Source organism: Euprymna scolopes, chromosome 35, assembly GCF_053919585.1.
Source record: "Euprymna scolopes isolate OS-2025 chromosome 35, ASM5391958v1, whole genome shotgun sequence".
NCBI lineage: Eukaryota > Metazoa > Mollusca > Cephalopoda > Sepiida > Sepiolidae > Euprymna > Euprymna scolopes.
This window is the reverse complement of record NC_136516.1, coordinates 59,132,194-59,155,333: the sequence shown is the minus strand read 5'-3', so window position 1 is coordinate 59,155,333 and position 23,140 is coordinate 59,132,194. Positions and strand designations below refer to the sequence as shown.

General features: G+C 33.8%; 1 protein-coding gene across 1 annotated transcript in view; it reads right to left on the bottom strand.

The window, feature by feature from the left end:
- The window catches only part of LOC145259871 (charged multivesicular body protein 6-A-like), a 108,595-nt gene that overhangs the window by 61,728 nt on the left and 23,727 nt on the right, over window positions 1-23,140 (bottom strand). Inside the window, exons 4-6 of the mRNA XM_080117746.1 lie at window positions 15,253-15,339; window positions 13,988-14,053; window positions 6,338-6,418 (exon numbers count right to left, since the gene is read on the bottom strand). Coding sequence (XP_079973872.1) covers window positions 6,338-6,418; window positions 13,988-14,053; window positions 15,253-15,339 — 234 coding nt within the window. The remainder of the gene's footprint in view (window positions 1-6,337; window positions 6,419-13,987; window positions 14,054-15,252; window positions 15,340-23,140) is intronic.

Below are 23,140 nucleotides of genomic sequence, written 5' to 3'. Positions count from 1 at the left end.
ATGTATTTATGTATTAATTGAGAAATCCTAATGATCCATCTTCTAAAATTGATTTCATTTTTTTTTTTTTTAAATTATGCTTGCCTTGGTGGGAAGAGAAATTATTTCATATACGTTGTAAATGGTTGAGTCTGTTAAATTGTTCCATATATGTATTTAAATTACCCATCTAAAGGTATGTAAAATTATTTTAAATATGTGTTCTACATTACCTGTCCTCGTGAAGATAAAATTGTTTCATATACATGCTGTAAATTACCTATCCTAGGTAAGATACAATTATTTCATACGTGTAATACCCATCCTAGGGTAAGTAAAATATTCTTTTGCTCAAAATAGCAAATGATACGTAGACATTAAAAATTCCTCTCTCCTAAGAATAACAGATATGTTCAAAATCAAATTCAATTTTCTCATTGTTTACACAGTCCCGAGCAACGCCAGGTAGCCCTGCTAGTTTTCTAATATATAAAAGGCAACATGTGTGTATGTCTGCCAAAAACTTTTTTCAGCAGCATCGGATCAGGTAAAAACTGGAAAACTGAAAGAGCAATGTCTCAGTCGGATAAATGTGAAAATTAGAAAAAAAAACAGTCAATTATTTCGTAGAGATATGATCGTTTAAAAGGGAGGGTTAGAAAATATTGTTCCTTTTTAACAGACTTCGGCAAACATGCATGCAGGTCCAGCGTTCTTTCTTGAATTGGTTTAAATAGAAAAACAAAAACGTTATTTCAATGACGTTGTCGTGGAACAGTGAATATTGGGGCTACATCGTAGGCTCCAGGTTTCATGTTCGTGCCCAAATAACAGATTGATTTTTTTTTTTTGCTGAAACTTTTAAGATATAAACTTGGTTATGCGATTTTTTTTCGTTTTCTTCTTTATTTTCCTGTTTTTATCTCTTCTTTTTTCTTTTTTTTACGCATTTGCCTTGCATAATATCCTTACTACACCACCTCTCCACACACAGGCAATGCAGGGTACCCCCGCTAGTTTTTCATTAATTCTAGAAAAGATTTTTGTATTATTTTTCATAATTTCCGTTCTTTCCAACTGAGATTTTGAAAAACATTTTTGGTGCTCTGATAACATTGGTTTATTTATTCAGCAGCGAAAATTATCAATTTTTATTTATTCAGCAGCGAACATTATAAATTTTTATTTATTCAGCAGCGAACATTATAAATTTTTGCCATAACTAAACTTCAATAGAATATTTGGATGAATATTTCAACAGAAATATAAATTCAGATCATTATTCAAACATTTGAAGAATTTAACTAATACATATGAACAGTATTGAAATAATTAATGGTAGAATTTTAAAAAAAAATCAAATCAGAAAGGTTAATATTTTTATCATATTCAAACTATTTTCAAATAAATTTAATAGCAGCAAGTATAAGTTTTTTTATAAAATTGTTAATTAATATAATTTCTGGAGTAATATCTATATTCTATCTTATCTATGTATTTAAAAGGCAAAATGCGTGTGCACATTTTATGTATGTCCAAGAAAGGCTTTTCTCGCCGAGGTTCCCGGGTCGGTTACTATCGCTTGGAAGTGTTTATATACCCTCTAGATAATATCTACGATTTGGGAACGCATGTAGCGTCTAGATTTATTTACAGCGACTTTTACAAAATTATTGCTATTTTGGCTTCTCACGTGTTGATTTGGCTTTTTCGTATAAAACTGAAACTAATTCAAAGCTTAACGCATTGTTCCCTGCGCGCGATTCCAAGAACGTCTAGAAAGCAATCAGCTTTGATCAATACAGAGTTTTTCCTTATATCAGACAATTGCTATTCAATTTGGACAATCCCCTTTTTGTGAGGAGCTCGTCCCCCCCCCAACATCTTGGAGAAACAAAACCAGCCAAAGTTAGGTAAACAAACTCAAAAAGACTGCCCCACATTAACTTCTATTTGACCTCATTAAAAAACTGCCCGGCAGTTAACCTTAACTCCGCTACTAATATTTGACCTCATTAAGTCATTAAGTGCGGGCACCTGTCAATTCTTTTATACTTAAATAAATTCAAACGTGTTTCAGTGACTCTTTCTTGATGGCCGAGCTGTTAACGTGTCACGTTTTTTTCACATTTTATTTTCCAACTTCGCCTCAAGGCTTCAGGTTCGATCCTACCTACCTACCAAAACGGTTTTTTACTCCCCCCCCCCCCAACACAAGCACCCAGGCAACGATTTTTTTTTTTTAAGAAGTTTTAACATTTTCTTTTTATATAATACTTAAACAGGGTTATTACTTCGCTTATTCTTTCGTTTTGATTTACCCCACCATTTTCAAAACGTAAAATCCAAAATTTACATGAAAATCGAGGGGGAGGGGGGGAATAAAATTATGAGTGATTAAAATTTTTTACCAACGAGGATCGAGTTGCTATATTTTAAAATGTAAACAATGCATTTCTCAATCGTCCGAGTCGTAATCCAATACATTACATATAGGTGAGTAGGGAAAGGGAGAGGCAAAATAAGAGTTAATCAGCCTTTGTTTCACTAAAGGTTTATCCTTAGAGATTTTAACATTATACGAAATGAGAGTTAATGGATTTAGTGAGATCCCAGGTATAATCTTCTTATTTTCGAGTAGATCGAAAGTTCCTATATTTTAAAATGTAAACAATGCTTTTTTATATGAAAGTATTAGTAACAATATGATATCTTAACTCTGTTTAATGGGGAGGGGGGGGCAGATGAGACCGCTTGAATTTTAAGGACAGATACTACACTTTGATCTCAGCCAAAAGACCAAGTAACTGTATTATATAGCATAATTTTCTACCGAACATTATTTACTAAAAAAAGATGCATATCCTGTACTAAATTGAGATAAGATGTCATATTCCAAAAATCATATCGTTGAACTGCTGATTCCAAACATCAAGTAAATGAAAAGGCATAATATGAGTTAATCAACGTTTGTTTCCTTAAAGCAACAGTAACAGGTTTTAATATTATACAAAACAGTAACAGATTTTAATATTATACGAAATGTGAGTTAATGGATTTGGTGAGTGTTTAATGAGAACCCAGGCATAATCTCCTTATTTTCGTAGGGGGGGGGGGGGATAATCAGACGTGTTTACTTACAGATTTTAATATTATACATCATTAATATTAAGGGAGTCCCTGAAATGGCAGAAACCGTTTACATTACTATATTTCATGTATATTTCTAAGAGTGGGGTGGTGGATATGAAGACAGTCCCGGAAATGGCAGAAACCGTTTACAAGTTAACACTACTAGGTTTCATGTATATTTTTAAGAGTGGGGTGGGGGATCTTAAGTCAGTCCTGGAAATGGCAGAAACTGTTTATGAGTCACTCATACTGAACATTATATTCTATTAAAAAAGATGCATATTATATATTTATCGTGTACTACATTGACACAAGATGTCATATTCCAAACCTCATATGGCTGAACTGCTAATTCCAAAAAGCAGGTAATGAGATCAGTGCACGCTGGGAGCTTATTTGTAGCATTTCAGAAATTATGTAAATATATCAAGTAATCCTGAGTTAAGGAGGAGGGGGATTAAAGTCAATCGAATGCTGAGACTGATACTACACTAAGGAAATCATGTTGAAGTAATATTTATTAGCAGAATACCTGGTGTTGCCCAGGATCGGATGAGATAGGTGGATACATGTATTAGCAGAATATTAAATTAGTAACATATCCAAGAATTATGAAAAAGGATTAAATGTGAGTTATCTGATTTGTGTGTTTGTAATGAAATAAAATAGCAAAACCAATGTATCAAATTATTATTTTAGTAAGAGGGGGGGGGCGATAATGAAAAATGATTGTCGAAATTGGTAACATATCCAAGAATTATGGGATTCAACAAGATAGATCCAAATATATACTAGCAGATTACCCGGAGTCACCTGGGATTGAATGAGATACATGCAAATGTATGCAAGCAAAATACACTGGCACCTGGGATCGAATGAGATAGATGCAAATATATACTAGTAGAATACCTGGTGTTGCTTTGGATTGAATCAGACTGATTGAAATATATACTAACAGAATACCTAGCGTCGCCCAGGATTTAATGAGATTGATTGAGATATATACTAGTGGAATACCCGGCGCTGCCAAGGATTGAATGAAGTAGGTGAGAATATATATTAGCAAAATACCCAGCGTCGCCAGGGATTGAATGAGATAGGTGGAAATATATATTAGCAGAATACCTTGCATCTTGGTTGGTTGTTTTTGTTTTACGGCATATCGACCCTTTTCAGGTTATTTAATGCCAAATCCAAAGATTTTCAAGAAAAATCTTTTAATCGAATATATTTATTGTTTTCAAGTCGGTTTCTATTCAACCCATAGTTCGAACCCTAACAGGTACTACCACACCGGGTCAGAGTGGACCTGGGAGCAATGGCAATTAAAGGGTGGCTCCACACTCCCCAAAGCCCGCAAGCTGGGGCCTCACCACTGGATATAGTTTAAGGTCATATCTAGAACCCACCTTGCATCTTGGATGATATAGGTGGAAATATGTACTAGTAGAATACTCGGCGTTGCCCAGGATTGGATGAGATAGGTGGATATATGTACTAGCAGAATACCCAGCATTGTCTGGAATTGGATGAGAGAAGTGGATATATGTACTAGCAGATTACCTAGCAGAGCCTGGGATTGGATGAGATAGGTGGACATATGTACTAGCAGAATACCTGGCATTGCCCGAGATTGGATGAAATAGGTGGAAATATGTACTAGCAAAATAGCCGGCATCGCCCGGGTTTGGATTAGATAGGTGGAAATATATATTAACAGAATACCCGACAATGCCCGTGATTGAATTACATAGGTGGAAATATATACTAATACCCAGAGTTGCCCCGGATTGAATGACATAGGTGGAATTATATACCCAGCCACCCAGGATTGAATGAGAGAGGTGTTAATATATACTAGCAGAATACCCAGCACTGCCCTTGATTGGATTAAGTAGGTGGAATTAGTGGATTAAGAAGCATTATAGAAGCATGCCCGGCATGGTCTGGGATTGAATAAACTTGCTGAAAATATATACTAGCAGAGTATCCGGCATGTCCTGGGATTGAATAACCTTGGTAGAAATATATACTATCTTTGTACCCGCCATCGCCTGGTATTGAATGACGTTGCTGGAAATATATACTAGCAGAATGTATCAAAGTTATTTTTTTTATATAAGAGTGGGGCAATAATGTAGGTTAAATCATTAAAAATGATTGTCAAAATTAGTAACATATCCAAGAATTTTGAAAAATGATGAAATATAAGTTATTTTATTGGTGTGTTTGTAATATAATAAACAGCCCAGACAATGTATCAAAGTTATTATTTTAGTAAGAGGGGAGTGATAATGTGGCTTGAATCGTGAAAAATAATTGTCGAAATAAGTAACATATCCAAGAATTATGGAAAATGATTAAATGTGAGTTATTTGAGTGGTGTGTTTGTAATGAAATAAATAGCCCAAACAATATCTCAAATTATTATTTTAGTAATATGGGAAGGAGGCGATAATGTGGGTTAAATCATAAAAAATTATTTTCTAAATTAGTAACATATCCAATAATTATGAAAAATGATTAAATGTGTGTTATTTGATTAGTGTGTTTGTAATGAAATACACAGCCAAGACAATGTATCAAAGTTGTTATTTTAGTAAGAGGTGGTTAAATTATGAAAAATGATTTTCGAAATTAATAACATATCTAAGAATTATGGGATTCAACGAAATAGGTCCAAAGAATAACAAATATATTCAAAATCAAATTCAATTTTCTCATTGTTTATACGGTCCTGAGCAACGCTAGGTACCTCCGCTAGTTTAATAAAAAAAAAAAAAAACTTTATGCAAAATTACAAATCTTCAAATTCATTTCACATTGTTTTTCTAGTTAGAAACATTTGGCAATACTTTATTTTAATTAAAAGGAAAGCTGTAAAGGTACAATTACATGTCAGTTGCATCATCAAAAGTTTAACATCTTGCAGATTATACGTAATGCCAAAAGTTTAACATCTTGCAGATTATACGTAATGCCAAAAGTAGTTCAGAATTTTTTCGATGCAGGCTGATTATTTATATTATTCGACATACTACTTGGTTGTTGTATTCACGTTTTGATTGATATAACTTCTGATCTACTTCACGTGCATCTTTTTGAACTTTTACTAATTTATAACAAATAAAACCATTTTGAAAAGATCTTATACCTTATACATGTAAATTTAATATTACAAAATTTGAAAAATGTAAAATCACAGTAAATGAAAAAAGAAAAATACTTGAAGAAGTTTCTCCAGTTCAGCAGCAACATCTTCCTCATCTTCATTTGTTAAACCACCAGATAATAATTCATCAATTTCCTGTAAAAAACAAAAAAAATCTTTCAAAATAATTGTTGTGGTGGCACCTACTCATTTACATATGTGGATAATATTACACATAAATAGCAAGACTCGGTTAGTATGAGTGTGTGTTAACCAGAAGCCACCGAAGGCCGAGCCGAGAGCAGATATGTTCTCCAGCCAAGACTCTCTTACCTGACAACCATTATGTAAATATACTGTAAATATACTTTTTCTAATACACTTCTTATTGATCTACCTTTGTTTGTTGAGTCTTCATTTGTATTATCTTATACATCATTTGGTTCAACCTGCAAACATAATAGTTGGCGACGAAGATGAACGTCAAACATAACAATAATAAAACACAGCTTTTTAAAGCACTTAAAAATATTTTTTTCTTTCTTTTTTATGATTAACTAGCAAAGCTAACCAGCATCATTTGGGAGCCTAATTTCCATAAATTATATAGATTATAGAAAAAAAATAAAATAAAAAGTAAAACTGAACAATTTGCTTAACATTGTCATTTGAAATGTTGAAGTTCATTTGGGAACAAAATTAGAATAAAAATATTCATACAACCTTTGTAAGTTTGGTGCACTGATTGAGCTACCGAAGTAATTTTAAGAAATAACACTTACTTACATAAAACAAAGTAGATGGCTGTTTCTCTTTTGGGCAAGAATTATTTCTACTTTTTTACCTTTTTCCTTTAGTTCTTGCACCCTCTCTTTAAAATCAAATGCAAGTAAATCGATTAAGTTGTTTGTCAAAAAAAGAAAACAAATCCCAGTAAATCTCACAGAATTTTCTGTTATTGAATTGGTACTTGTGCATTTAACGAACCAGACGTAACTCAGCATTTGCTCGGCTTTGTCTGGCACATGACATCAACTGCCGGATAAAACCGAGTGTTACTGATAAAATAAAAACAACGCTACAAAATAACTGTAAAATGAAATTGTAAATGTAGAAACATCCAAAAATAAATAAATAAAAAAGCAAAATCTACCGTTCATTTATGTTTTTTTTATTATTAGTATTATTGTTTGAAATTGTTTTCTGTTTGCAAAATAAATACACATAAATTTATGAAACGTTTTTTTTTTTTCAACTATTTACGTAAAAAAAATTAAAAAATCGTAAGAAAAAGGAAAGGAACAATTTTTTTTTTTTTTTTTTTTTTTAAGAGAATTTTTTTTTTTTTTGCCAGGAACATATTTTCTCAGGATGTATTTTCCTCAGACGTTTGGAGGGCATCAGACGACAAAGTGGACGGAGATGAGATAACGAATGTAATAGGAAGCTCCTTACCAACCGGGTAGCTTTCGGCAATGTGGGTTAATATGGAGTCAAACGGCTGCCTACCAAACTTTTTTCTCCACATTAACTCTAAACGATATGTGTCCAAAAGCTCCCGGTTGGTTCCGCATTCTCATTTATTGCACTGTTTGCTTCCTTCCATGCTCTACATGATTTGTTGTTGCCTGTGTTATGGGATCTAAAAAATTAAGGTGGTGGTTCACCGTTAAATGGTTATACCCCTCCTCTCCTCCCACTTTGCTGTAAGCTCTCCAACAGTCTGATACGACTGTGGTCGCCGGCAGAATGTATTTTATTATTAGTGGAAGGAGGGTTTCAGCATTCCTATTTGGTACGTTAACCAAAAAACCCTCCTTTTTGGCGGGGTCGGCGTATCCACCGAAGACCCAGACCGGTATTAGACGTCTGCCGATGTTGTGTTTCTGGCGGTTGAAGAAGACAGACTCGTTGGTTTCGACCGTATGGCCTGGACCTCCTATCTGCCAGGGATTCCTGAGAAAGTAATCGCGGCATATATCTCGCAGGAAATTCTTTCAGTCCACAATTGTGTGGCATGACCGAAACCCACATTCGTGCTGGAGATTCCTAGTCACCACCATCTCGAACGCCCATATCGAAATTCTTGTCTGCTGCTCGACATGTGCGCACGCGCATCGAATTGAAACTTTGCTCGTAAAATGCGGTTAAATATGAGATTTCAATTTATGGAGATTCTGTATATATTATAATAGAGTCAATAAAAAAAAACAAAATTTATAAGAAAAAAGAGAAAGAGAAACAGACCAACAAATGATAAAAACGCAAAAATGTAGCTGACCACTTTTTCAACGTGATTGTTCGGCAGTTTAAAGAAATTTGTGAAATGCTGCCTCAGTCTAGAAAGATTAGTTTTACAGTCCGTAAAGTTGAGGAGACAAAAAAAAATTAACAAAAAACGCTGTAAAAAAAGTTAGAATTTAAAAAAATAGGAGAAAAAAGAAAGTTTACTTATTACTTATCACGTTATTAAAAGAAAAAATGCTGCGTGGTGGACACATGTAAGAAAGTTGAGAATTTTAAAAGATAGAAGAGAGAAAATGTTATTTTAAGAGAAAAAAGATGGTGTGTGGTGGGTGTGAACTTGCAAAAGTTAAGTTCATAAGCGAACATGCTATAGATTCAACCAAGACGCCACCGATGTTATCACGTTGCAAATTTATCTTTTTAAAACAAAAGAATGAACCGACCATTTGTGTATGCACAATTAACAAAGATTTTTACCTGACCCACCTTTAAACAAAACATTTCTACATGAAATAGTTGATTTTTTTCTAATTTTTCCATATTATGTGTCTGAGAGATTGCTCTTTCTAAGGTTCGTTCAAGGTTCATACCGGTCCGTTGCAGATGACAAAAGTTTTTAGCAGACACAAATAATTGAGACTTGTATAATAGATTAACAGGATTATTGGGTGTTACCCAGGACTAAAAAAAAATAAATAAATATATATATATATATATATATATATATATATATATATATATGAGGTAAATAAGGTGTGTATAATATCTTTATATTAAAATTTCTACCTCTCTCAATTCTTTTCTTTTTCCTGTTTTTCCCCCATCCCTCTCCTTTCAGCTTTGCCCAGCCTATTCTCCTCTCTTATTTTATTTATTGAAAAGAAGTCATTCACCACTCATTTATACAATAGATAATATTGGAAATGACTAAAAAACCTACTCTGCCCCACTTCTGAGGAAAGCTGGCCCAGTTGATCCCCAAAGAATGACTTTTTTAAAAGTTAATTATTATTCATCCAAGGCAATATTGATCAAGAATATACCTACTTTGTAGGTGTTTGTTTTGTAGTTTTTGCCTTTTAACTGGACCTAGACGCATACAGATAACTGCTCTTTATCTAATAGATTAATAAAAAATAAAATATCAATAAGGATTAAAAGGTTAAAATTGTAAAGATATAGAATTTTTATTTTTTTTCACAGCACAAACCTATATTTAGATGCACTTTTTTGGAGTTGTAAAAAAGACAAATCAGTTTTATTCAAGTTTGTTTCATTCTAAAAACAGGAAAAATAATTTTGCTCAGGATCAGATATTTCAAGAGGAATTGACTTATGATACATTGAATCCACATGTTATCGTGTGTGGTGTTTTCATGTTCACCTTTCAATTACTGTGGTCAACTTTCAAACTTGGATAGTAGAAATTGAAAGGTTTCTTCCAAATATTAAAATTTATGCATCAACCGATTTACATTTTACTATCATTTAGATTGGTGGTGATACCTCACTAGACAGAAATAGTTTTATATATCGATGTATAAGATCTGTATTCAGAAAATATCACTTTGAATATCCCTTGAAAAATAAATTCAAAATATTTTTAAAGCTAAGGCTGGACACACTAGAGGCATTGAATGATGACATAACTTGGAACGGAGTTTGGATTCTTGTCAAATATTGTTTTCTTTTTTTTTTTTAACATGGGGAACACCACTTATCAAGGCCCATAAGGATAAGGGTTATTTTGTGTACAATAATCAATGGGATAATATCGTAGTAATAGTTGGTATTGGAGATTTGATAAAATGTCTTACTTAAGGGGGCAATTAATCAGGAATTTGTTTATGTTGGACTTGAAGACGTCCAAGTTGTAGTCAGGTGGGAAACAGGCAAACGGAAGAGAATTTCACAGGCGTCCACTTCTCAGAAAAAAGCTATGTTCATGGAATCTAGGTTTTGATTTAGGCACAGATAAAGAGTGGGGGAAATTACTGACAGTGGTTTTAGCTAGACTAGTGTTTATCATGAAGGATTGGCGAGGGGGGACCAGAGATCAGAGCTCGGACAAGCACTTGCCATGGAAATAACGATAAAACAAAGACATGCTTGCAACATTTCTTCTGTGGGAGAGAGGTTGCAGGGAAGAGAAGAGAGCATCCCCACTAAGCCATGAAGTCTATTTTGTACTTTGTCAAGGCAGGATATACTGTTTTTTGAAGCTCCAGCCCAGATGTGGCAGCAGTACTCCATCTTTGGACGTATTTGGCTTTTATAGAGATAGAGAATTGCATCAGTAGTGAGATGTCTTCTGGAGCAGTAGAAGGATCCTACCATTTTCCCAGTGGCCCAGGCAACAGACTTTATATACGTATTCCATTTAAGATCAGGAGTAAAGGTCAAACCCAGGAGCTTGTCAAAACATGAAGCCTCCCCCAAGACGAGAGCCATCCATTTCAATTGATGCTAGATGAGGAACAGAGCGTTGATGATGTAAAGTAAGGAGCTTGGTTTTAAATGCATTAAAAGTAACCAGCCATCTCTTCCCCCACTGAACGACGCGCTCAAGATCAGAGGAGAGGGAATCAGAGAGAGCTTTGTCATTTACGGCGTTTGATGTGTTGCCGTAGATGGTCGTGTCATCAGCATAAATGTCAACGAGTGTTTTGGGAGATCATTGATGTAGATCAGGAAGAGAGTTGGGCCCAGGATGGACCCCTGGGAGACTCCAGCATTAATACTGTGGGCCTCTGATTTCTGCCCATCAACCACTACTCTTATGAACCTATCAGAGAGAAATGATTTAATTATTGAGAAAACATTTCCAGTTATACTGTAGCTGGAAATCTTGTGAAGTAGGCCCTTATGCCAAACCTTATCGAAGGCCTTTGATATGTCAAGAGCAATTGCCCTAGAAAGGAAGCCTTTATCGAGAGATTCACTAATCCTATGGGATATAACTGTTAGCACATCAGCTGTAGATCTAGCAGAACGGAAACCATATTGCCGGTCACTAAGGAGGTTATTTCTGCTGAGGTGGTTGACTACTTCTTTATTTAATACTAGCGAGGGGTACCCGGCGTTGCCCGGGTGTTTTTCGGGGTATGTGAAAAAAAAACGAAAATGTGAGAAAAAAAAACGAAGCCTTCACAACGCGCAGTTGGAAAATAGTAAAGTGTTAAAAAAAAACAGGTGCGCGTTTTTGATTGACGTGACGGTGATAGGTATTCAGCAGTTATTTTGTGCGGGACAGTTTTGAATGAGGTGAATAAATCGGTTTGTTTGTTTTTAAAAATCCGCTCCCTGTTTATTAGGAGGAGCGAAATGAAAGCTACAGTCTGATATGACGAAGTCGACATTGAACAAACGTTACTTAGCTTTCTTGAGACAACTGGCTTTCGGCCTGTGATTAGAGTCGAGTTTCGCATTTGTTTAATACCGAAAACCGAATGTAACGCGTGCCGATGCGGGGAAATGTCGAATAATTAACGTTTGAAAGTCAATAAAATTAAATAGACAGGCGAGCTCCGTGGGTAACTCTGAGATATTACAATTTATAGATGATATAAAAAGTTTTAAGAAGTTGTAAAGCGAGCAAGCGCTTCTCTGAAAGAAGCCTTTTGTGGACACCGAGGAAAAGCGTACATACATACATACATACATTTTCGCTTTTATATATATAGATGGATTCCAGTAACTTACTCATGACACACAAGAGACTTATTGGTCTGTACTGAGAGGGGGATGATTTATCACCTGAGTTCTTAAATATAGGGCGTACTGACGAGGTTTTCCAGGGTGTTGGAAAGCACTTCTCCTTAAGGCAACGCTTAAACAGTTTTGTAAGTATGGGGGCAAGTTCTGGTCGAAACTTTTTCAACACTATAATTGGAATGCCGTCTGGGCCAGTTGCTTTACTGGAATCAAGGTTTTTGATTAGTTTGGCGACCTCGTGCACAGATATTTGTATATTGGATAAGGTGTTGTCTGTTGTAAGAGGAAATATGGGGAGTTGATGTTCTTCGTCACAGAGGGTAGAGTTAGCTGCAAAGTTCTTGGCGAATAGTTTGGCCTTGTCTGATGCTGATGAGATGACCTCAGGTCCATTGATGATGGTTGGGATGGAACGCACGCTTCTGTTCAGGATCCTGTTTGCTATTTGCCAAAACTGGTGGGAACCAAGCTGCTGCTCAACTACTTTGGATTTGGCTCTCTAGAGTTGTTAGCTAAAGTTAACAGTATCATTTACCCACTTTGAACAGCGATTTTAACTACTATCCAAAAAGATAAAAGTTGTACAATTAATTTGGATTATTTGACTTCATTGGACCTTGCTAAACGCGTCTAGGCTTTTCATCAACCAGTGTTAAATTGAAGATTCGTTTTAGCTGTTGCAAGCTATACACATTTGGGTTGATAGGAATAATAATCACCTTTGTAAAAGTTTGATACAATTTCTTTTAAAAAAATCAACTTCTTTAAAACTTAAATTTAACTGTATTTTCAACTATAATTACAGTGACACATCGATTTTTATGAGATCACCAAATTTTAGTGACATTAAATCTGGTTAGTCTTTAAATGAGTGCCGATTTGGGAATGTATATTCAGTTCTAGTTGCATCATAAACATGCACATGTTGCAGATGGCTGACCTGCTTTGAGAGAAATATTTAGCTAAGAGAAAAGACCATGAAGGAAATGAGATGATAATCTTTGAAATAATATCTTCTTGGATACAAGGTTTTATGTTGTGATTTTGAGCAACCTGAGACTTTGCAAACGTAATGTTACCAGATGTTTAAGTTCATAATCAGTTAGTTTTTATATCCCTACATTAACAGCCAATAAATCTCGATTGGTCTTGTGGTATAGTTCAGTCCATATCTATATATATTCTAGCTGCAATCGAGAATGGGTTCAATTGGTCTCTGCTTGGTTTGCGAAACAGATGTGCCTTTAAACCTTAAGTTGATGGACTGTTTGTGTTCGTTGGAAGATATGTTTATCTTGTTTTGTAAACCTGCAGTTCAGTGGAGTAGTTGATATCATTGTAACTTCACAAAATAAAATATTGCTGGTTTTAAACTTGATTTGTAATCTTATTTGGAAGGGAACACTCCTTTACAGCACTGAGACTACCGAATGACACTAAGGCCAGTACCAAATTCAAACAAAGACAAAACGTGGATGATCACGGCCTGTGCAATAAGAGTACACAAACAGATTCACAGCATTACAAACTATCAACCTGTAACTACAGTGAACACAGGAGACAATCCTGGGCTATTTGTTAACATCTATGCCAACTAGACACAGACTTGCGATGATAGATTGATTTTCAGAAAACAATCTGACATAATATGAAAATGACATTAAGCAATCCATTCCTAGAATGGTCATATAGCCCTTTCGATATTTATGCATTTTTATTATATATTGTAATAAGTTTAATGGAAATTTGAAAAGAAAATCTTACACGTTGATATTCTATGCCAGCAGCAGTTTCGTCCATGATCTTTTCAACATCCTCAATTGATAAAAGCTGAAAAATAAAAAAAAAAGATTTTATGCAGATAATTTAAAAAGAAAAAACAGAATTATCACAAAAATGCAAGTAACAAATGAGGAATTTAACTTCTTTTGGTAATTAACAAAAAAATGTTTGCTTTGAATTTAATCTTAGTAAATTAGTAACATTTGCCTAAAATAAAATTAACTTTTTAATATTTAATCAGAAAGTAAATTAACTTTTATTTTCAAATTAATTTGCTACAAAATAAAATAAATTTGTAAAAGCAAAAATTAGTTTCTGAGAATTAAATATATGATGAATAAATCAAAATGGCTGACATAAGTAGCGACAATTCACGTTTGATTTGTTACTAGTAAATGAAAATACAGCCGATACCAAATTGTCTCAAAATATAACTATTAAGAGCATGAGATGAACAACAATAGGTCACATCACAAATGTCATGTTTTAGTCTAACATACTGACAAATCAATTACTTGTTAGACCAAAAGATTCACACCATTATTTGCTACAATTATTTCTATCAAAAGTGACCATACATTGTATGTTACAATAATTTAAGAACTGTGACCAAAAATAAAAAATTAAGAAGTACTGCTGAAAGCAACCTTTCATGAGGAAGTTAGAATTTGGCCCACCCTTTGAAAATATATTGTTGCTATTAAAAACGAAGTTATATAATTTTGTTACAATATTATAAACTTGATGATATAGAAAAACTAAGGAGGCCTCCTAAGCATTGACAAAATCATCTCTTACTGATAGACTTGAGTGAAATCATCCTTCTGCGAAAAGCAGATTTAGGCTAATCATGTAAAAAGGTTACTGCTAGTAAAAAAGCTAATGTGTTTATTTTTTTTAATAATGACAAACATTTAAAAGAATCGCCTTGTCAGAAAGTGATTTGAAATAGCAGGTTTTGTTTATTAATACATAAGCGACTGGAAGCTGTGAAACAGCTCATTTTTGTATGAGTAACACAGCCAAAATCATGCCAAGTGTATTATTAACTCCCTCTTTATTGAAACTTAAGTTGACATCTGGCAACAAAGTTGTTATCGATATATGAAAGAAAAAATTTGTATGGATACAAATACAACAAATATAAAAATACTTTCATTTTATAAAAATATGTTGTGTTTGGATAAATAAGCATTTTTTGAGTTGGTATTTTGTTTACAAGAAACAATTTCTTTAGAAATACTTACTTCATGCATTTTCTTAAGTGATGCATTTCCTTCGGCTAATCTTTGAACAACATTTGCTTCGATTTGAGCAAACTCAAGATCATGAACCTACAACAAAGAAATTCAAAAACTGAAATAACCATTTTAAAAGAAGCCATCAAAATCATTTAGATTATTTGAAAGAAGTTTTTTGTTGTTTCATTATCTGTGATGGGCAATATAAAAAAAAAACAAAAATAAACATGAATTCAAGAAATGTCTATCCAGAGAACATGTTTTCAATTTAACTTTCAAGAAAAACCATTTTAAATGTTTTTGTATATTTACAAAGACACCTGGATACATCAACCAATTTTATCTTTGTATCAAATGAAGATTTGTGTGCTGGTAGGATTAATGTTGGACAACAAAAGCCAAACATGCAAATAGAATGATGAGAAATTGTGTATAAACTATTTGCAATTCTCCACCATTGATTTCATTTATGTTTGAAATATGTTTTGAAATTATATCGAAAATATCTAGAAACAGAAAAGTATTTATTCATAATTGAGAGTCCATTCTTTAATATTTAAATATGAATTCATTTATGGAGATTAAAGCCGGGGGTAAAAAAGAAAAAAATTTTACCATTAAAAAGTTGCATGACACGGGGATCATAAAATAGTTTTAATCTGAATTTAAGTTTATTTATGCACTAATTTTATTGAAAAAGATGTGAACTCCTTACTTTCCTTCACTAATTGTGTCTATGTTTTTTAGCATTATAAAATCAGCAAGAGAGAAGTGCTATAAAAAATAATCCTATACCCAACTATTTTCGAAAACCCATTTCATGAATGCCTGCAAGTGAAAACAAGCAGATTATCATAAATTGTTTTCATTGGATTGAGGATCAAATTATATTTGTCTTAAAACAATGCAATATAATAACGCAGTAAAGGATCTAATAACTAATTTTTATTTTGCATAATATTAGATAATGATGGGATGCAAATCAAAATCAAAATTGCAAACTTTTTCAGATATGAGAAACAAAATAATTAAATTCAATTCTAGATCATGAAAACGTGAATTTGCATGCTTCTGCAAAAAGAAGGCAATATCAAATGTAAGACAACAAAATTCATCCATACTTAATGTTTTGTTGAACAAGCAAAAGTAATGAGTTAAGAAATGTTCAACAAGTGTTATTATGTGCATACATCTGCGCATAGCGAGACTGACCAACTGTTGTATTGAATGTGACTTGTATTGCTTGCCAAGATACCAGAACCTACAACAAAGTTTGTACACCAACATGTATAGTAGTGCTATAACTGAAAAAGGTTCCTAAGTTTGACTGAGGGCATTGTGTATATGCTCCCTTACATAGATAACATGAACAGGTGCCTGGCTTCAGGAGACAACCGTTACGGATTGGTTAAAGTTTGATATAGACAACCAATCGAGATTGAGTATTTTGATACAATCAGCACCAAGCATTTCAACCAAGTAAACATCAAATATTTCAGAGATTGTTCCTCTGTAGTTGTTGTTATTGTTAGAACTTAACTTTTGATTTCAGGCAATAACAAACAATTTTTTGCAAGATAATTTGAAAACCTGTATAATCCTTGCTCATCTTTTAATTATTTATTTAGAATACAAAGGATAAAAGTTGTTAACAAATACTTGGGCATTTCAATCATAACCAAGTTGGGGACGCATCTCTATTACCAGGAATAATGAACTATTCCATGACATCACTTCCCAGATGGAGAAGCGATTTACAACAGAGTCGGACACAGACATGTGAAGCAGATAGTCGCTCATTGCTAATCCTGCCATGAGCAAAGATATTGTTTAATTACCTCTTTTATGTATTTTTGTTAGTACATTTTTAATTGTTACCGAATCTTTCTCATCATTTATTCAACCACTAACATCACGACAATTCAGCAGCTTTTACAAAATATCAAGAATCAGGATGAGCTGTCACATAAGTATTAGTACAAAAAGAAATGATCTAATCTCATTGCTATGACTATTCAAAACCACACCGTTTAGAATTTAACCATGATCTTTAAAGGGGATCCTCTAAATTCTTAATTTGTTTATTATACAAATATTATTAAAGTAATAGAGCAGCAATTATTTCCATTATCATTAAAACTATTGGTCAGTTTTTTGATATGAGAAGAGAAAAAGGATTGTTTGCTGAGACCATGGAAAGCTGTTTTCAATACAAGATTTTCCCTTTACCTAAAAGACAAGAGATACTGGCAACACATCTTGATTCAAGATTTAAAACTACTTTTCTAGAAAATAACTGGACATTCTAATCACTCAAAGTAGTTAACTGCAAGAAATGTTGATTTCTCTCTTGGAGTGTCACAAGGCATAAACTCATGTATCTGAAAGAGAAAAGTAATTTTACCTATAATTTTAAAAAAATGCTTGTTTGAAAGAAACAAGAAAAAAAATTGATCCAACCTCAAATAAATGATATTATAGAGAATTAAATGAAAATGGAAACAAAAGAATTTTACTAGAACTTGAACTTGAAATAGCCAAAAATTGTTTCCCAGATTATATAAAATTGTTTCCCAGATTATAAAAAATTGTTTCCCAGATTATATAAAATTGTTTCCCAGATTATATAAAATTGTTTCCCAGATTATATAAAATTGTTTCCCAGATTATATAAAATTGTTTCCCAGATTATATAAAATTGTTTCCCCAGATTATAAAAAATTGTTTCCCAGATTATATAAAATTGTTTCCCAGATTATATAAAATTGTTTCCCAGATTATATAAAATTGTTTCCCAGATTATATAAAATTGTTTCCCAGATTATAAAAAATTGTTTCCCAGATTATAAAAAATTGTTTCCCAGATTATAAAAAATTGTTTCCCCAGATTATAAAAAATTGTTTCCCAGATTATAAAAAATTGTTTCCCAGATTATAAAAAATTGTTTCCCAGATTATAAAAAATTGTTTCCCAGATTATAAAAAATTGTTTCCCAGATTATAAAAAATTGTTTCCCAGATTATAAAAAATTGTTTCCCCAGATTATAAAAAATTGTTTCCCAGATTATAAAAAATTGTTTCCCAGATTATAAAAAATTGTTTCCCAGATTATAAAAAATTGTTTCCCAGATTATAAAAAATTGTTTCCCAGATTATATAAAATAAGACTGTTTTAAAGGGTAAATAAAAATGAATTTCCAATGATGGCATGTTTAGCTGAAAAATATCTATCTGTACATTCTTTTTCTGTTGAAAGTGAAATCGAAGACTTGTGAATGTTTTACTAGGTACCAGCAGTTAAAATTTTACAAACAACTATGACTAAATTCAATCCTCTTATATAAAATTACACATCAATACAAAAAAACAAAAATCATGAAGATATCTTGTTTAGTTTTCAAGTTATGACCATTTTGGTGTTCACAAGCATATTTAAATTACAACACGGAAACTTTGAAAGCACCTGACAAAAAAGTATCCGGTAAAAATGTCACAAAAGATATTTTCATCATTCCTAGTATAAGAAGATAATCGGAAGTAAAAGTACAATTATATTTAATTCAATTATGGCCTTCTGAAAAGTGAACATTGCATTATTTATAATAGCAAAATTGCAGTGATGGACAATTTTTAAAGTATTAAAACTGAATCAAATGACAGTAAATATGAACATGCAATATAATTTTATACATAATGATTATAAGCAGATGAAAACGTTGATATGTTCAATTTTGGTCGCAGAAATAAAGTATCAAATGTCATAAACGTATACTAATTTCAAAATCACAAAAACTATTAAAGATACAGATATGGAATTTTGCATGTCTAATCAATACATATTATAGAATATCATATCCAAATGTCAGCTCTTTACTCCTTGAATTTTTCTAAATGCAATCATTTTATCTAGTGTTTTTCACTTTTTTCATCATGACAATGTACATAAGCAAACGTACATGAACACCTTAACTTTCATAGAAGAGAAAGCTGCATGTTATCAACTATAGAGTTCTTTATACAATTGGTATTTCTTTGCAATACTGTTGAATTCTTCGCTAGGAACTGACCACATTCATCCATTTGAGGTGGTTATACCTTGTTCCCAATCAAATACACGCAAAGAAAAAACTACTTCTAACCATGACCATCTAAAAGTATTTATTTGCACATTATACTTGTCAAGAAATTTCATTTGTCCTTCATTAATTGTGGTAGAAATTGGCCTAAATAAAAGTTATTGTCATAATATACTGTCACTGAAGCTGTAATTTCCAAACTGTGATGAACTAAAGTGCTTTCTTCATCTGTTTCGCTACTTTCTGATTCATCATCTAGCAGTGTTTTATAGTCATTTATTAGATCTGACCCATTCAAAAATGCTTTCAAGTGGCTTGCCAGCGACTCTAAGGGTCAATCAAGTTTTAAATGTTCAGATTTATTGCCAAGAACTATTTTCTGAAACCTAATTTCATCTTTCAGGGCCTCAATTTTACTATTCCTGCTTCCTAGCACATGCAGCATTTGTGTACCATTCTCTTCAGCGAAACATGGCCAGTCATGTGTCTTCACTCTCTCAATGATGAGATTTTTTTTCTCTTCGCTTGCTTCCTTGCATTTTTCTTTTTTTCATTTTGTTTTCTCCAGTTGTTGCTTTCTCTTCTGAAGTACTGCCTTCTGTAATGCCTTGTGTTTCATTCTAATTTCTTTGGATTTGGGTCCACACAATCTAAGCAACATGACTAATTCTCTTCAGATTTAATATCAAACCAAATTGAAGTCTTGTTTACTCCATTATATTGATGGTGCTGTGCTGGTGTAAAGATGCATAGCATTTCTTAAAAATGCTAAAACCCAAATCGCCAAAGCATTCTTCTATCATATTAGTTATTTGGCTGTTCTGCATTTGCTGGCATTTCTTTTTATCTTTAATGTTATGGTATCTCCCACCTGGCAGGAAGTCTGTCAGTTGACACTGAAGAACAGCTTTGTATGCTAAACAAGTCTATGCAATAAACTTTGAACTATAGTCTTCTTTTGTGAATCCATTTCATAGAGAGCAGAAAAGACAAGGCTGTTTAAATCAATGCCAAACAGTGGTGGGAAGTTGACCTGTCAATTCTTCAGCATATTGTTCCCATCTTCCAAGAGCAGTATTCATTTCCACAACATAGTAAAAGTCCAAATATTTGGCTGCTGAGTAGGATCCAGTAAATTGTCCAAGTGCAACCATGGCACAATCAATTGACTCGCTTCTAGTATTATGAAGTACACTTTCTTGTTTAAAATTCAATGATGTCATGAAATCTTGCAAAAACTTTGTAATACCCATGTGCCCGACAATGACGGCCAATATGCAAGTCTACTAGACCTTTTTCTCACAACTTTCCCTGAACTATGTTCAGTTTCTGTTCTGTCTCCTCTTGGATCTTCCGACCACTCTGTTGTATCAATTAAGATAAAAATGAAATGCAATAAGTCCCCAGACGTACTTCTCCATCGTACAGTATATCGATACACTGGGGTAACTTCCATACATTTATATCGGATCTACCTCTGCGTTCCAAAAGGATGTATCCTCTATAGTATCAGACCTGACAGAATGGTTAATTGTAGGTATACACCGTTCCATACCCTCAAAAAAGTTCCAGCAAAAACCTAACAGTCAGCCATGGTTCTCTCCAGAATGTGCTGCTGCCATTGCGCACAGAAATCACTTTTTCCACTACTTCCAATGTAATAGATGTATGGAAACTAAAGCTGCTTTCAGGACTGCCAGCAACCATTGTAAGAAAGTAATAAAGAATGCAAGAGAGTTGTATGCTCAGTCCATAAAGTCCAAAGCAGCTGAGCAGTGGCTTGGTTCCCACCAGTTTTGGCAAATAGCAAACAGAATCCTGAACAGAAGCGTGTGCTCTATCCCAACTATCATCAATGGACCTGAGGTAATCTCGTCAGCATCAGACAAAGCCAAACTCTTTGCCAAGAACTTTGCAGCTAATTCTACCCTTTGCGACCAAGGCCGCCAACTCCCAATATTTCCTCCTGTATCAGAAAACACGCTATGTGATATACATATATCTGTACGTGATGTTGCCAAGCTAATCAAAAACCTTGATTCCAGTAAAGCAACAGGCCCTGACATATTCCAATTATAGTACTCAAAAAACTTCAACCAGAACTAGCACCCATACTTACAAAACTGTTTAAATGTTGTCTTAAGGAGAATAGCTTCCCATCACCATGGAAAATCTCATCAGTATGTCCTGTATTTAAGAATTCAGGTGATCGCTCATTTCCCTCTCAGTACAGGCCAATAAGTTTCCTGTGCGTCATGAGTAAGTTGCTGGAATCTGTTAAATACAGAAGTAATCAACCATCTAAACAAAAATAACCTTCGTAGTGACACTCAATATGGTTTCTGTTCTGCTAGATCTACAGCAGATGTGCTTACAGTTATATCTCATAGGATTAGCAAATCTCTCGACGGAGGCAACCTTTCTAGGGCAATTGCTCTTGACATATCTAAGGTCTTTGATAGGGTGTGGCATAAAGGTTTACTTCACAAGATCTCTAGCTATGGTATAGCTGGAAATGTCTTCTCAATTATTAAATCATTTCTTTCTGATAGGTTAATAAGAGTTGATGGGCAAAACCAGAAGCTCACAGTATTAATGCTGGAGTCCCTCAGGGGTCCATCCTGGACCCAACTCTATTCCTGATCTACATTAATGATCTTCCAAATTACATCCTTACATCATTTGTAGACATTTATGCTGATGACATTACCATTTATGGTAGTACATCTAAGACAGCAAACGATCAAGTTCTCTCTGATTCTCTCTCCTCTGATCTTGAGCATGTGGTACAATGGGGAAAGGAGTGGATGGTTACTTTTAATGCATCTAAAACCAAGCTGCTCTCTTTACATCATCAACACTCTAATCCACATCTGGCATCAATTGAAATGAATGGCTCTCGTCTTCAGGAGGCCTCAAGTTTTGACAGGCTTCTGGGCTTGACCGTTACTCCTGATCTGAAATGGAACACGTACATCAAATCTGTTGCCAAGGCAGCTGGAAAAATGGTGGGATCTTTCTATCGATCCAGTAGATATCTCACTGCTGATGCAATTCTCTAGCCAGGTACATCCAAGGATGGAATACTGTGCCACATCTGGGCAGGAGCTGCTAGAAAGGACTTGTCCTGCCTTGATAGAGTTCAAAATAGACTTCGTAGCCTTGTAGGAGATGTCCTTTTCTCTTCCCTGCAACCTCTATCTCACAGAAGAGATGTTGCGAGTTTGTCTCTGATGTATCGTTATTTTCATGGAAACTGTTCGACTGAGCTTCAGTCTATGGTCCCCCCTCACCAAACTTTCACAAGAAACACTCGTCTAGCTGAAAACACTATCAATAATTCCCCCCACTCTTTGTCTGTGCCTAAACCTAAGCATAGATTCCATGAACAAAGCTTCTTTCCTGCTTTCCGGCTGACTACAATATGGTTGTCTTCAAGTCTAACGTAAACAAGTTCTTGATGAGCCGTTCCATATAAGTTAACAAATTTACCAAATTGATTACTATATTTTCCAATTTCTACTGTACACTCTTTAACCCTTATCTTCGAGTGGCCTCTTCGCCTTGATAATGTGTTGATGCCTGTGTAAAAAAAAAAAAAAAAAAAAAGTCACATAATTCGACCAATCATCTCTAAAACTTAAACCTGGCAACAATTAAAAAATAGTTTTATACTTAATTTGACGAAATTTCCACTACTTATGTTTACTACGCTATAATCACATTGGCTAAAGTATACTCATTAACCCTTATCCTCGAGTGGCCTCTGGGCCTTGATAAGTGGTGACTCCTGTGTAAAAAATATATATATATATAT